Source organism: Cibotium barometz, chromosome 12 (genome assembly GCF_041138505.1).
Source record: "Cibotium barometz isolate CiBa-2024 chromosome 12, ASM4113850v1, whole genome shotgun sequence".
Classification (NCBI taxonomy): Eukaryota; Viridiplantae; Streptophyta; class Polypodiopsida; order Cyatheales; family Cibotiaceae; genus Cibotium; species Cibotium barometz.
The window spans coordinates 9,543,452-9,559,573 of NC_141057.1; the positions used below are offsets into that span (position 1 = coordinate 9,543,452).

Consider the following 16,122-nt stretch of genomic DNA (forward strand, 5'->3'; position numbering starts at 1 on the left):
TTGAGGTTGAAAACATGGGACCTCAGATTGAAGCCGAAGCTGCATTTATTGGTAAAGAGGTGCAGGTTACCCCTTTGATAGGGAAGTTGCGCATCCATATACAGGGCTATCTTGATAATGAGCATTTCCTAGTTGCTCCATTGAATGGATGTGATGTATTGTTGGGCAAGCCGTGGCACCATAGGCTTGAGCCCCGCAAAGACTACAAGTCTAATATGATTTCTTTTATGCATAAAGGTCGCATGCATTTTATTGATGCTGGCAAAGAAGGGGATTCCATCCCACTTGTATCACACATTCTAATTAATAAAGCAATGAAAAAGAGTCTTTCAGCGTACTTGGTTTTTGTGCGTGATAGCCTTCTACCAAATCATCAAAATGTGGATGCTATGTCTAATGATAGGTTGAATTTTCTTTATGCATTCAACGACTGTTTTGCTAATTCATTGCCAGGTGAATTACCTCCCCAAAGGCCCGAAGATCACCGTATAGATCTTGTGCCAGGTAGTTCTCCACCCAACAAACCCGCATACCGAGTGAGTGCTGCACAACAAGAAGAAATCATGAAGCAGGTAAACGAGCTTTTAGAGAAAGGTTTGGTTCAGCCCAGTTCCTCACCTTACTGCTCTCCTGTGCTTCTTGTTTAAAAGAAGGACGGATCATTCCGTATGTGTGTGGACTATAGAGCATTAAACAAGCTTACCATCAAGAACAGATTCCCAATTCCGCGAATTGATGATATTTTGGATAAGCTTGATGGCTCAGCTTGCTTTAGGAGACTTGATTTGAAGAGTGGTTATCACCAGATACGCGTGGTGCCACAAGATGTCCATAAGACTGCATTCAGGACAGCCTTCGGATTATATGAGTTCTTGGTAATGCCTTTTGGTCTTACCAATGCTCCTGCTACTTGTAATCATATGATGGATAGGATATTCCGATCCCATCGCAAGTTTACAGGAGTATTCTTTGATGATATCTTGGTTTTCTCCAAGAATGAGCAGGAACACAGAACTCATTTGGTCACAGTGTTCGAAGAGTTGCGGAAGCATAAACTTTTCGTCAATGCCAAGAAAAGTGAGTTTTTCCTTTCAGAGATTCATTATCTGGGACATATTGTATCCAAGGATGGAGTTACAATGGATCCTGCAAAGATAGAGACTATTCGGAATTGGTCCGAATTGCAAAACGTACATCAAGTACGTAGTTTTCTGGGATTATGTTCGTATTACAGGCGTTTCATAAGGCATTTTGCCATGATTGCCACTCCTCTACATGATCTCACGAAGAAGAAAACTGCTTTCAAATGGACTTCAAAGGAACAGGATGCTTTTTTGCAGCTCAAGCATGCGATCATATGTGGTCCAGTATTGATTGTTCTTGACTTGCACAAGTCATTCGTGGTTGAATGTGATGCTTGTGGTGATTGCATAGGAGTTGTCCTAAATCAAGAAGGGCATGTAGTTGCATACGAGAGCCGTCGTTTGCATGATGCTGAGCTTCATATGGATATCTATGAGAAAGAGCTCTTGGTTGTAATCCACGCCTTAAAGATTTGGAAACATTACCTTCTTGGGGCTGAATTTGTAGTTAAGACAGATCATCAAAGCTTGAGATATTTTCTATCTCAAACCAAGCTTTCAGAGAAGCAGATGAGAATGGTAAATTTTCTTTCCATGTTTCATTTTCAGATTGTGCATACTCCAGGAAAGAAAAATGTGGTGGCCGATGCACTATCCAGGAGGCCTTATGTTGCTGCAGTCTCAGTGGCCTCTTATGGAGATCTATCTGCTATGAGAGATTTGTATCATTTGGATGCTGATTTTTGCCATATATGGACTGATTTGATGGCTGGTCATTCACATGCCTCTTATGTTATCAACGAGGGTTATTTTATGAAGGATAATTGCCTATGTGTGGTGAAGGATTTGCGTCCAAAAGTTATGGACGAATGTCACGCTCCACCATATGCTGGTCATAGAGGTATTATGCCTACTACTCGCATGATTCAGAGGTATTTCTTTTGGCCAAGCATGCGTAAAGACATTGAGGCTTATGTGCGTGCATGTATTACTTGCCAAAAGGTGAAATTTGACAGGCAAAAGCCTCCAGGTTTGCTTCAGCCATTGCCTATTCCCTCGCAACCTTGGGAAAGTATCACGATGGATTTTATTATGGATCTGCCTAGATCCCAGCGTGGGAATGATGCTATTTGGACTATTGTGGACAGGTTTAGCAAGCAAGCTCACTTCTTGCCCGTCAAGAAAACCATTAAAGCTGATCATATGGTAAAGCTTTTTCTTACTAATATTTTCAAGCATCATGGTATGCCTAAATCCATTGTTGGGGATAGAGATCCCAGGACTACAAGCCTATTTTGGAGGGCTTTGTTTGATAATATGGGTACTAAGCTTGAGTTTTCATCAGCTTATCATCCCCAAACGGATGGCCAAAGTGAAGCTGCAAATTCAGCTGTGTTGGATTTGTTGAAATGTTATGTGGCAGATCAAAAGAGTGCATGGGAGAAGTATCTTCCACTTGTTGAGTTTGCCTACAACAATACGATCCATGCTTTCACAGGAAAGGCTCCGTTTGAGATTATTTATGGCAGAGTGGTCTTGCCACCCATCCTTCGTACAAAGGATGAGATTTTTGCAGCTGATGAATATGTTCGTGACTTGGATGTTGCCTTTGGACAGGTGCGGACAGCCATTGCAAGATCTCAGGATAAGCATAAAATGGCTGCTGACAAGCATAGAAGGAACATGGAAGTCAAAGAAGGTGATTGGGTATTGCTGAAATTTGAGAAGGCCAGGCTTCGGAAGAGGCCAGGACGAGAAGGATCGTATCCTAAGCTTTCTCCTCGTTATTATGGACCCTTCAAGGTGATTCAGAAGATCAATGAAGTGTCCTACAGGCTTGCTCTACCTAGTCATTGGAAGATTCACAATGCTTTTCATGTGAGTCTATTTCGGAAATATGTGGGGCCAAATCCTGATGAGCCTGTCACAGAAGATCCGCCAGAAATTGAAGAGCTTGAGGAGATCCTCCAGCCAGAACAGATTGTTCTTCACAAGGAGAGAAAGCTACCTGCAGGAAAGCTTTCCAGGAGATACCTTGTGAAGTTTAAGAATTATTTGCCTATTGATGCCAAGTGGGTAAATGAGGATTATTCTGCAGATTATCCACAGTTATTGTAGGCATATCTTAAGGCTTTTCAGTTGAGGTCAACTCTTTAGAAGCCCGGGGGGATGTCACCAATTGGCCGACCATTTGGTCCATCTCCAGTTTTTGCGTCTCGTTCACTTGAGGCCAGGCCGGTGTCTCGTGTGAAGAGGCCAGTATTTTGCTGACATGGACGGGAGCCAGACTGGTGCCACCCGTGTGTTAGCAGGATGGTGTCGTATGGACGGGAGCCAGACCAGTGCCACCCGTGTATGACCTGGATTGTGTTCGATCCATGGGATTGTCACGCCATGGAAGAGCCAGTATTCGTGCCGTGTTTTGCCTATGGGACTGTCACACCATAGGGAGACTCGTGCCTGGAACTGTGTCTTACCTATGGGACTGTCACTCCATAGGAAGACCAGGTTTTTATGTTTTTATGTCGTGCCAGTTTTGTGCCGACAGATATTTTGTACTTGTTCCATGAACGGGAGATATGTCCATGTTACTATTTGCACATGCACACATATTTTGCATGTTTGAAACTGTTTTCGCATGACATGTATTTGTGTGTTTGCCTGCTTGACGTGTTACTTACTGAGCGGGGACGCCTGCCAGTGAGTCGTGAAGTCTGCTCTGTATTCTGACAAGTTTTAGTGCATGTGAACAGGTGGTAAGTATGTTGCACATGTAGTTTTTATTATTTTATCTCTAACCCTTTATTTTATAAGGTTAGGTGTTCACATTTATTTAAAAGTGGGCACCCCCTTTGGGCACCCACTTTGGGGCCAAGGTGGGGAGCCCCACTTTTAAGTGAATGTGGGGGTGGGCATGGTCACCTACCCCCACTAGTCCCCCCACATGCATGCGTGGGTATCCCAAAGTAAAACTCCACATTAATTTATTAAAAAGGACTCCCTCCTTCAAGCGTAAAAAAAATCATCATCGCTTCTATCTGGCGTGGATTCATCAACCAGCGACCATCTCTCCCTCTGGCGCATGTTCTTCATGAAGGCGACTCCTGCAGTACCCTCTGCTGCTAGCTGCGCCTGCCTCTCTACAGGTGGATGAATACTGTGGCAGGTGGCTGTTTACTCTACGGCTGTTTACTCCACGCTGCTCTTTCTCCCAGGCGGCTGGCTGTAACTGCATTACAGCGTGCTGTCTCTGCTCCCACAGGCGATTGAACACCAGCAAGAGGCGCTGTCCTTTCCTCTGCGTGAGTTCTTCTGCAGGCTGCACTTTACTTCCACAGGTGGCTGCTCCTACAGGCTGCGCTGCCCTTCTCCACTGTTCTCAGACGTGGGCCACCTTCACAAGGAACTGCTGCGCAAGCCTTTTACAGGCGGCTACTGACAGGCTGCCCTATCCTCTGCACTTCAGTACCTTCTGCTGGCGACTGGAATCCCTACTGCTGAGGGCTACGCTGGTTGTCTAGTGGGCTGCCCATCACACAAGCAAGCAGCTGTGCAGGCTGCATCCTCTACAGGCGCTGCTCCCTCTGTCTACTGCGGGCGCCTCTTTCTCAACAGAGGGGCTGTGTGCTGTGAATCCTCTTCAATTGTGTGCTACAGGCCGGTGGCTGCAAGCTACTTCTCTCGACATGCTGTGCCTCGGTGTCTTTCTCAAGTAAGAGCGCACATGGGTATTGGACTTCCTTCTGTCATCCACAACAAGTAAGTGAATTTTTCAGATTTAAATAAAGTACGTTGTATTAAATCTGCTAAGGGATTCATTCCCTCTACGGCCACACCCGTTCGGTGCCGGGTTGTCCAAGCTATATTGGCGAACCTCGGTCCAAAGGTGCTGAGATCGGGAGAGCCTGGCGTTAGTACGAGAGCGCCTGTTTGTGTGTGGTCTCGGAACACCAGTGAGGCGCTCTCCGCGGAGTCCAGTGAAAGCACAGGACCGTAGCGATTGGACCACACTAGTGGTCGTTCTGCTTCGAGCTTCTACATTGAAATTCGAGCCTATTTGTTTGGTACTGTTTTCATATGTACATGGACATTATCTGGTTCTTGGAACCCATGGAGCATTGTATTTATTAAATACTCCCAATAAATATATCATATATTGAGGGGGGGGTCGGCCTGTTCCGGCCCCAGTGCTGGTGTCCATCTTTCCATTTCATTTCATTTAAATTTCAAGTTGTTTTAAGTTGTCCATTTCAAATTTGTGGTTTTAAAGTTGTGCTATTAAGCGTGTGGGTGTCCAACGGAGTCTTTCCCACTTGACGGGATGGGTTTCACCTCTGCATACCCTTTGGTGAGTTTGCTATAAGCACAATATCATCAGCATATAAGAGCAGAGGTATCCAAGTGCCAGCCAACTGGGCTCCTTTGTCCCCTCGTGTCCCAATATAATCAGAGATCTCATCAATGTATAGTCCAAATAGAGTCGGAGAGAGCGGGCAGCCCTGTTTCACCCCTATAGTGGAGTGTACTGGTTGGGAGAGACCCTCTGAAGTCTGCACCTGCCCAACTACTGTCTCATTAAGTGCCATAATACCCCAAATGAGCTCACATGGAACCCCCAAGCCTTGCAGCTTGCGCATCAGTCTAGCTCTGGGCACTGTGTCAAAGGCCTTGCGGAAATCCACAAAGCCACAGTAGATCCTCCTCCCATGTGCTCTGCCCTCCTCAATGATAGCCCCGAGGGTAAAGATATGATCCAAAGTAGAGAATCTCCTCCTGAAACCGACCTGTCCCTGAGCCCGGACCCCTTGTCTCTCTGCCCATCTGGTCAACTCCTGCTCAAGAATAGAGACATATAGCTTGGCCAGCGAGTGACCAATCATAATGGTGCGGTAGTTAGTCGGCAGGCTCGGATCTCCAGACTTGAGTACCGGCACAATCGTGGAAGTACTCCAAGTCCCAGGAAACCCCTCACACATGGATGGCTCTATTAAACATGAGAGCTAGCAAGTCTACAATCATATCTCTAGCATGTATGAAATGCTCGGCTACAATGCCCTCATGATCCTGTGCCCTCCTTGTATGCAATCTGTTGATGGCCCTCCTCACCATCTCTGCTGTGAAGAAGGTAGAAGTGGGTGGACAAGGCTCTGGAGGGTTCGGTAGTGGTGGCTGCTCTGGTACTGTGTAGAGGGAGGCTACATACTCGCCCCATGTATCTGGAGAGGTAATGGCCGGAGGCGGGGGGTGCTCTCTAAGCAATCTCCAGGCCTCCCCAAAATCCTGACTCAAAACAAGTGATAGATGTCTCTCTCCAGCCGAGCTAAGAATGCTCTCTTCTTTCGACGAATGAGGGATCGGAAGATGATGCATGATTGTCTATATGTAGTAACACCTGTGGCCACCTCTCTCTGTAGCCGGGCTCTGAGCTCCCTACAGTCATCATCATACCAACTATTTTGGGGCATGCTCCCAGGACGTGGTTGTACTATGGGCTGCGTGTGTGGGAAGGCCGTCGCTGCAGCTGTATGTAAAGCCTTTGTCAGGATTTGTGTGAGCTCTGCTAATGGCCTTTGTGGATCCTCTGCACTCAACAAGCTGTAGATAGATAGATAGAGAGATAGAGAGATAGAGAGAGAGAGACCCTAAAGACCCAATGGGTCTATGAGACTAAAGTGATACAATAATGTCCATGGCATATCTCATCATGAAACGAAAAATAAAATAGAACAAATCAAAACTATGTCACTAGAGTGATGCAAAACTGTCCGTGGAAATCTCATCATGGACTACTACAAGGAACATGAAACATGAGAGGCATTAGCCCCCAATAGATGGTATTCCACTCTCCAAAATATCAAGCATGGGACTAATGAGTATGGCCGAGAGGTCTCCCTTATCGACGTCATGTGGAAAGGCAGCTCGATGGTGATGGAGCATGTTTTGCATCCGGAGCCGATGATGGGATCATGGCCGACGTCCGAGGGCCATGGTGGGTAGTGACATATTGAACGCTCCTCTGTCTCAACCTTTGTGTGGCAAAATCGGCATATCCTCTCCCCTTGAGGTCTTCCAGCTTTGAAGACACACTGAGCTCTCCTTGTCTCCACTTTGAGGCAAACTTGTATGTGGCCAATCGCAATCCGCATTCGCGGATATGTAAACACTCAGGTAGCTTGGTTGTTGGATGAATCCAACGTCAATGAGCTTGAGGAAAAGTGATCTATGTAGAAGTGCATCTTTTGGTGGACCTAGAGGGTTCATGGGACCAAACAAGTAGTATGTATCCATGATGAACTTGAACCATGGAAAACATTCGTACAAAATTAGCTACATAAGCTGAAATATCCATATTTCCTTGTTTCTATCCTCAAGCTGTGGGTTGAATACTTGAATTTGACCAGTGGCTATCCTCATAGCATGTGACATGTCTCTGTAGGTAGCTTGGCCTCTGTATGAATCCATCTAGTGTGAGCTCGAGGAAGTACTCTTTGTAGAAGTGATATTAAGGGGGTAGCTTTTGTGGGCCTTTTTCGTCTTGTACATACACAGAGAACCGCACTAGTCGTACAAGGGGATTAAGAGAAAAACACAAGTGTCGTGAAGATTTGTGAAAGCACAGTGTCTATTAACATTTATGCCCTCTTTTAATACACGTTTTGGCCTTCGGCTCATATAGCTGGAAGTATTAGGTTTATACAGAACACAAGCTGGAGTTAAGGCGGATGAAATGTATAGTGGTATAGTGTGTGGAGAGAGAGAGAGAGAGAGAGAGAGAGAGAGAGAGAGAAATGAAATGAAATGATATATTAACATCCTCAAAAGGCCAAAATGACCTATGAGACCAAAAAGGTTACAACAATTGGTGGATTTGACACAATGTCTGTGTAAGAAAAGCTAAAAAAAAATCTATCTTAGAGAAAATTTTGGCACCATGAGTCTTCCTAGGATGTTCTCTATTTTGGGCATGGGAAATCTATTTTGAATTGTTAGCTTATTTAGCGCCCTGCAATCCACACATAAGCGTATGGTCTTATCCTTCTTTTGGTCAAACTGGATGGTTGCGTCAAATGGGGATGAGGCAGGTCGGATAAATCCAAACCGGAGTAGCTGGGATAATTGTTGTTCCAACTCGCTCTCCAATGCCTTGAAAAGGCGATAGGGGAACTTGTTGGGAGGCTCTGAACCAGGAACCAACTCTTTGCGATGGTCCTCAGGTCTACTGGGTGGGAGGTCATCTCGCAGCATAATTGTTGAATTGAGACAAAAGAGCAGCCATCCTCTAGTCCACTACAGGTGCTAACTGAATTGCATTATATTGAGAGCGGACATAAATCAACACACACCTTGCTCCTTTTCTTATGGCTCGTTGGGCCTGAATGTGGGAAATGAGTAGTATGCCAAGAATGCTCCGATCCTCGCGAATCATGATGGGTTCAAGAAAACCCTCAACAATAGTGAAAGTGTCTTGCCTCCAATCAGGGATGGGTGCATATTGTCTAAACCATTGAATCCCGAGGATCATGTCACACCCTAAAAGAGGAAAAACAATGAAATTTCGTTGGAATGTTACCTTTTGAACTTGAAACTCGTATTGCTAAGCTTTTTGAGAGATGTGTGTACGTCGACCAGGTTTAAACCCGTCCACATCTAAATGATAAGGAACCAAGGTACAACTCATCTTGTTTGCCAACTACGGAGAGATGGCATCCTCAGAACTGCCCATGTCGAAGAGGACAATGAATTGCTGTCCCCTTGCAGTGCCATAGGCATGGATGAGACCCTTTTGCTGTCCCTCACTCTCACCCTCATGTTTATCATCAAATACCACTGCTGGTACTGAATTCAAAGAGAGCAATAGTTGAACAACATTAGAAGCTGATGGCGGGGGTGTGGATGGGGATGCTACGGTTGCAACTATGAAAGTGGATGCCTTGGTAGACTTTTTAGCACTAAAACTTAGTGCAATCTTTCTTTCTGTGTGGCGCACATCGTGGTAGAAGAAACAATGGTTCTCTCCCTTATACCATGTCTGTTCATCTGGCTGGAGGTAACCTCCAGTGATGTCCTCCTTAGCTTTTTCCTGAGGAGTCTTCTTGGGCGAAGAATCTTTCTTATTGCCTGATTGACCCTAAGAATTTTTCTTTTGGTCCTTTTGGTCTTTGTTGTTCTAAGCTCCCGTACCCTGGGTAGATGATTGCTGTTGGGGCTTAGGATTAATCATTAGATTGTGCTTGCTTGGGCTTATCTCCGTTCAGTATCAGTTCCTGATTTTGAGCAAGGGTCAGTGCCCATGCATAAGTTTGAGGCTCAAGATTCCTAAATGGGTACCTAATGTTTGTGTCTAAACCTCTCATGAATTGTTTTAGCTTATCTTCTTCCGATATAACCAATTGATGGGCCATGGTAATGACCTAAGACCTTGTTGGAATAGGTCAAAATAGGGGAACCACCCTGAGTGAGTTTGTAAAACTCGTCCTCAAGATTGGTCATATACTGTGGTGGAAGAATACGGGCCTTGAGGTCAGCCATGAAAGTAGCCCAATCAAATTGGAATTGGCCTGTGAGGGGGTCGGTGTGAAGTTGTGATCAATGCTGTCACCAAGTAACAGCTTCCCAGTGAGTTAGGGTGCTGCCACATGGACTTTGTCTTGTGGATCTATAATTTTAGCTAATGGAATATGTGCTTCAAATTGATGAATGAACTGAGTAACAGTAGCATGATCACATTTACCATCACTTCACTACATAGCAACACATGATGGTGGTTGTAGGGGCCGTGGAGGACAAGGTATTTGTAGCCATCTTGGGGAGGAATGCCGGAATTTGTGCCATCGTCTGTTGATGCTGGATTTACATAGCCTCCCAGTTGAGTCTTTGCTGAAACTCTTGTTGAAACTCTTGATCGGCGGCTTCTCGATGGTGCTCGTCTTCCTCATTCTTGCATGGAGCTTCCTTACTCCTTTGCTCCTCCGCATGTCTCTGTTTTGCTTTATTTTTTTCTTCTTCAGCTTTTCTTCTAGCTTCTTCATGTCTTTCGTCGTCTTTTCTTCTTTGTTCCTCCTCTAGGCCGAAACATTTTTGCCAGATCTGAGAGGTCGCCTTTGGGCTTCTCTTTTTCGGCGGCAAGCTGCATCTTCAATGAATTTATTTGCTCCATGATTGTTCTTAGGAGCTCTTTTGTGCTTGGCAAAGCGTACTTTGTTTTGGTGTGTCGCTTTGGAAACTTTGTGCCTCCTTAACTTACTACTGGCTTTCTTCTTGATGCGATGTCTCTCTCGACATGGTGGTGGTATGGATGTTTTTTCCGGACCACAGTATGGGTCTCTGCCGGATGGCCTGGATATCTGCCATAGTGAGATGCTTGGTCGGACGAGCCCGATGCTCATTTACCCACGCAGGAGTATTTGCTTATATTAATTCTTTGGAGAACTGCTGTACAATGCTTGAGAACAAGCAATATGACTGCCCAACGCAAGGAGTATTTGCTCATATTAATCCTATGGAGAACTGCTGTACAATGCTTGAGAACAAGCGATATGACTGCCCAACGCAAGGACGAGGAAGATCCTATGTCGGCTGAGTATCTAGTGTCGACCAATCCAAGGGCACTGTAGAAGACTCTTTGGGGCCACTTATGCAAGTCCAGAATAGCCGTAGGATTGCACATATGCTGGCTGAGAATGGAAGAGGAGCTTCAATGTTAGCCTAGAGAGAGTAGAATGCTGTTTGCTGATTTGTTGACTGAGAACTGCTTGCTGTTTGCTGAATTCTGGAATGATTTATGCTGAATTTATGCGCTTGCTTTTATATGCTTCCCTGATGCTGGTCGGCCAGGTACATATTGGACATAAAATGTTTTATCAACATTGTAGGCTGGTGCTTTTTTGGTTTGCTGCTGCCAGCCTACTGGCCGACTGCTCAAGGCCCCACGACTTGCTGCTGTAGTCCCTAAGGCAGCCCCATATGCTGGCTGACAGGGACACATGATCCCCTATTTCTGTCGGCTGCCTCTAATAGGGGTGTAGGGCTGTAAACAGCCCTTAACCAGCCTGCGACAGGTCCACCAGCCATGGGCTGGGCTTTGGCTAGTCCATGGGCATGCCATCCTGACATATATGCTGCGACATGCTCCTAATGCAACCCTACTGCTAAGGAAGGTTGACTGCTACATGCACCTATATGATGAATTCTCCAAGTGGGTTAAGAGGATCGACTCTGGATTGATCTCTATGGCTTGGAAACTGACCTACGTAGCTCATGCTTGATTGTCCCTGGACTGAGGGCTCACAATGGTGTCACGGCATATGACAAATATTCCTAGAAAAGTAATACTTTTTTACAAATGTTGGATTGATGAAGATGCCAGTGTGTCACTGTGTACCCCAGCACGTGACTCCCTCTGCTCCTGTGGGGCATATTGTGAAGAATCTTGGATGACGTAGCATATTGCCACATAGATGCATCTCGAGACTGTAATCTGTAATCAAACCCACATGTAGCGGGCGTCCTCATCCCTCTTGACTATGCTAACAATGGGCTGTAAGTGTTTTTTGAATAAAAGCGCTACTCCTGATCCCCTCCCCCCTCCAAGCTGACTGCCAATGGTATTGTGAAGAATCCTGGATGACAGCATAGTGCCACATAGATGCATCTCGAGACTGTAATCTGTAATCGAACCCACATGTAGCGGGCGTCCTCATCCCTCTTGACTATGCTAACAATGGGCTGTAAGTGTTTTTTGAATAAAAGCGCTACTCCTGATCCCCTCCCCCCTCCAAGCTGACTGCCAATGGTATCCCGATACATGTGGTAGTCCCCTCTCGTGGCTTTGGTGCGTCTCTATGTAGAAGATGGTCCCGTCGTGAGAGAGAAGAAGAAAGAAAGAAAGCTGTATTAACGTCTACTAGAGGCCGAACTCGACCTATGAGACAAATCAATGTACAACTGTCAATGTCTTCTGGATGTCCAGAAAAAAAAAGGACAAAATGAACATGAAAGTATTGAGCTAGTGGGGGTGTGATGGATGGAGCACTATTGCTAGAGGCTCAGTATGCAACCTATATGCGTAGGGTATACAAGAATGCAATGCAGATCTGTCTAGCTCCAACCAGTACCATAATGGGGGTGTAATATGTGATGCATAGGCAATGGCGAGGCAAAAATACCTCGGAGCATGAACTCCGGGTGTGATTGTAAGTGAGCTAGCCGCTCTTGGATATGGTGCTGATGTCGAGCCCGTATCTCTGTGATCTCCCTCTGATGTAGTCTGGGAGTCTAGTAGCCTGGTGCTCTCGGTCTCCGTCTGGCTCGGAGGTTCGCAGCGCGCTGAAGTGTAACCCCCTCTTGTGTCAGGGTAGGCACTGGGATAGATCTCTGGAAGAAATCAGCGAGCTAGGGCTGTCGCCCACCACTCCCTGTGGTATGAGTCCCTATCAGTGTCTCTCTGTGGCGTTGTGTCTCTAATAAGAATTGGCCAAATCTGCGCTGGTCTGCGGAGTCCATGATCTCGTGGAGTGAGGGATGTCCACTGAAGATGGTGGTGTCTCTCTTTCTAATGACACTATATGCTCTGCATCTGCATACATAATGTTCCTCACTGTCAACCTCCTCTTGGCATAGTCTGCATATCCTCTCTGCTCTAGGGATCCGTGCTGCCTTACTTGTCTCAATCTCAAGCTGGTGTGATGACACTCTGAGCTGGCCAATCACCACTCGGGCACTGTGAGGCATGTACACATCCATGTATCCAGGTCTCTATGAATCCATCCGTTGAGATACGCATAAACTGATCTCTGTAGTATAGCATCTTCGGCGGTAGAGGCTGATTGGGTGTAATCCAAGTCTCTTGAGTGTATCGCTGCCAAATATGACCCATGGACCAACAAACTAGTACAAGACAAAAAAAAAGTCTCCTTCTATTACTATCAAGGGTAAAACGAGAGAGAGAGAGAGAGAGAGAGAGAGAGAGAGATTCCCATCAGCTTTTTCCTTGCATTTCACTTCCATAAGGGGTTTGCAGGTGGTCGCTTGGAGCAATAATGTATGAGATGCTTATTGGCTATCCACCGTTTTACTCCGATGATCCAATGACAACATGCTGGAAGGTATTATATATTTTTTTGAGTTGATACAGATTTTACTAATTATGATTGGAGCTGTTTCCCTTTTAGAAGACAACGTATTGGAGGTGTTTTAGTTGTGTGTATTTCTCATTGTTGGCTTTATAAGCTTGTAATTTTTGAAGAAGTTCAATTGTCAAGGTGTTTCAAAGGTCATAAAATCGTATAAACGTTGTGCCATAGTTGTTTTTAGATAAGAGGTGAGATGGGACCCTGATATTAGCCTTGTACTCAATGACATCATGGTCAAGGATCATCTATGCTAATGTTTTCACCAAGGAGGAGCCGTAGTCAGTGCTATTGAGACATTTGTAGCCTGAATTGCTAGTTGGCAAGTTGAGAGAGGTAATGCTATGATTCCATGTTAGATAAATTTTAACCTTCACGAAGAATGCTATGCTGAGTTGACACATCAAGGCGTGAGCACTGTTTTCGAGTCGTTCTCACAGCCGATTGCAGCCCTCAGCTGCCATTGCATTGCACCTTCAACCAGCTGATCCTCATTCTGCAGCATTGTGTCCTTAGCAATCTGATTGTGCTGACGCATGCATCCTTAGCTATGTAACATGTTGGAATATAGATGATCTTGTGGCATGCCATGATGACCTGGCATTGGATGCATTTTCGGATGCTTTTGTAAATTTTTTGAAATGTTTGGGTGGCTATTGTTTGTATCTTTGATGGGATACCACAATTTTTGAAGGGTTTTGCTAGCTCAGATGAAGGTAGGGCCCAGGGATCAATTATGATGCTCTCTAGATTCACAATTTACGGCCAATACTTTGTAATTCAGTGTTTTGGAAGCAAGCATTCTATTGGTGAGAATCACTAGGTTGTTGAGAGAAGGAAATACTTTTTAATTTTCAATTGTCTTTCAATGGAGCAGATTGTAAATTGGAGAAGCTCTTTAAAGTTTCCTCAAGAAATGAAGCTGTCGCGAGAAGCCAAGCATTTGATGTGCAGACTGCTTTGTGATGTTGATCACCGGCTCGGTACAAGAGGCATTGATGAAATCAAGGTGTGGATTCCATTATCTTTTGATGGAAGACTCGCATTAAACCAGCTTTGTCTGTGTGATTACGCCACTACTATTTCTTGAATCATGCCCTTTTTACAGAATCACCCATGGTTTAGAGGTGTGCAATGGGACAAGCTGTATTACATGGAGGCTGCTTATAAACCAGAAGTTAATGGTGAACTGGATACTCAGAACTTTGACAAGTTTGAAGAAGTATGCACATCTTAACTTTGGTTGTGGCCTGCTTAAAAGTATGCAAGTTCTCACCAAACTCTATTTTGGAGGGGCATTCAAATGCACATCTTAACTTTGGTTGTGCCCTGCTTAAAAGTATGCAAGTTCTCACCAAACTCTATTTTGGAGGGGCATTCAAATGCTATGTATGGCTCATGCAGGTGGACAATAACCAGCATCAGTCATCCAAATCTGGACCATGGCGGAAGGTATTGTTTGATCTTGCAAACGGAAGCAAACTAGCTCTTACAGTTCACCGTAGTGCAGGACAACTTCTAGGTTAATAAAATATCTTCCATGGTTTCAGATGCTGCCTTCCAAAGATGCAAATTTTGTTGGCTACACCTTCAAGAGTTCAGATGTTTATAAGTCCATGCAGTCAACTGTTGGTAAGGGCAAATTTTTGCTGTTCCAGTAAGATGCCATCTCATAAGAATGCAGCATTACTGAATCATTGCAAGCTTGAGGGTGTTGATTCACAGAGCTTGTTTTCTGCAACAGGAGAGCTGCGAAAGAAGAGCCCTCCTAAAAGAAGATCGATAGTTTCCATTTTTGGTAAGCACCCTGTTTTCATCTTTTTATATCAATAACAAATCATGACAAGGTTATCAAAGTTTTACATCCGTGTACTAAAAGTGGTCCACAATGAGGGGACCCATTTTGACCAGCCGTGAGGCTTGGACATCAATCTTGCCCAGGAGGGGATTTATCTATATCCAGCGTAATATGGGATTTGAAATGTGCTGGTGAGTTTGCTGGAGCTTGGAAGGCCTACATCTAAGTAGGTGTTTTGGATGATGTTACAGAGGATAATGCAGTGGGTGTCAACATTAATGAGGATATGGGCATGAAGAGAGCCCATGGAGACGAAGTGAATGGCTACTCTCCGATGTTGATCTCTTCGCAGCAGGCACAGGCACCTGCTTGCCAAGAGGAAAGATAGGTAAGAACTGATTTTGTAGCAGTGTAGATAGTCAATTTTGCAATATTTGTCTCATAAGGTTTAAAACAGCCTGATGAAGGGGGGGAACTGTAACATAGATTCAAATGCCTAAGATGCTGGATACTATCCGGCATATGAACGTCAGAAGTGTTGTAGTCAAGTCTTGTTTCTTTTTTTTTGTAAATTACGAGCAAAAGATGCACTACGATGCAACATTGCCAAAATGTTGCAGGTTACAAGCCAAATAAGGCTACCTCTGGCATCCATAGACCGAGCCTGTTGTTCTACATATAAATTTGTGAAGTATAAAAGAGTTAATGTTTCAGGCTTGTTTGGGTTCTACAATCTGCCAAGTAGCGTTTTTTGTTCGCATCCTCCAGAATTTGGAACCCAAGCAATTAGAAGCTGTTATTCTAATAATATAGGAAAGTTTATATCGCATTCAGAAGCATACTAAATGGAAAGTTCAGTGTGCGAACAGCTGCTCAGTCATGCTAGGTTTTACCTAATCATATCATTATTTGCGTCTGCTTTAAGATTCTGGTCGCATTGTAGTAATAATAATGTGATGGGTCACTCTTACTGATTTTGATTATTTTGCATAGTTTTAAGGCTGTGGGTGCACGTGCTGTCTATCAAAGTTTTGAACTGAGATGTGAGTGTAAGAGTAAAACAGTATTTTTGAATTAAGTTCTTGCCTTATGTAGCATGAATGAATGCATTAAG

The 16,122-nt window shown here is 44.7% G+C and overlaps 1 protein-coding gene across 2 annotated transcripts in view; it reads left to right on the forward strand.

Moving 5' to 3' along the window:
- LOC147633030 (uncharacterized) overlaps nt 1-15,726 on the forward strand; it is a 30,003-nt gene extending 14,277 nt beyond the window's left edge. The window contains exons 8-14 of one of the 2 annotated variants that reach the window (XR_015267072.1): nt 13,102-13,186; nt 14,088-14,219; nt 14,319-14,470; nt 14,615-14,662; nt 14,761-14,842; nt 14,955-15,008; nt 15,260-15,726. Coding sequence is in view for 1 of the 2 variants with exons in the window: in XM_086806028.1 (XP_086662154.1) it covers nt 13,102-13,186; nt 14,088-14,219; nt 14,319-14,432; nt 14,615-14,662; nt 14,761-14,842; nt 14,955-15,008; nt 15,260-15,396 (652 nt within the window). In the remaining variant the exon portion in view is untranslated. The remainder of the gene's footprint in view (nt 1-13,101; nt 13,187-14,087; nt 14,220-14,318; nt 14,471-14,614; nt 14,663-14,760; nt 14,843-14,954; nt 15,009-15,259) is intronic. The other variant, XM_086806028.1, reaches the window with a different exon arrangement.
- The last annotated feature ends 396 nt before the right edge of the window (nt 15,727-16,122 follow it).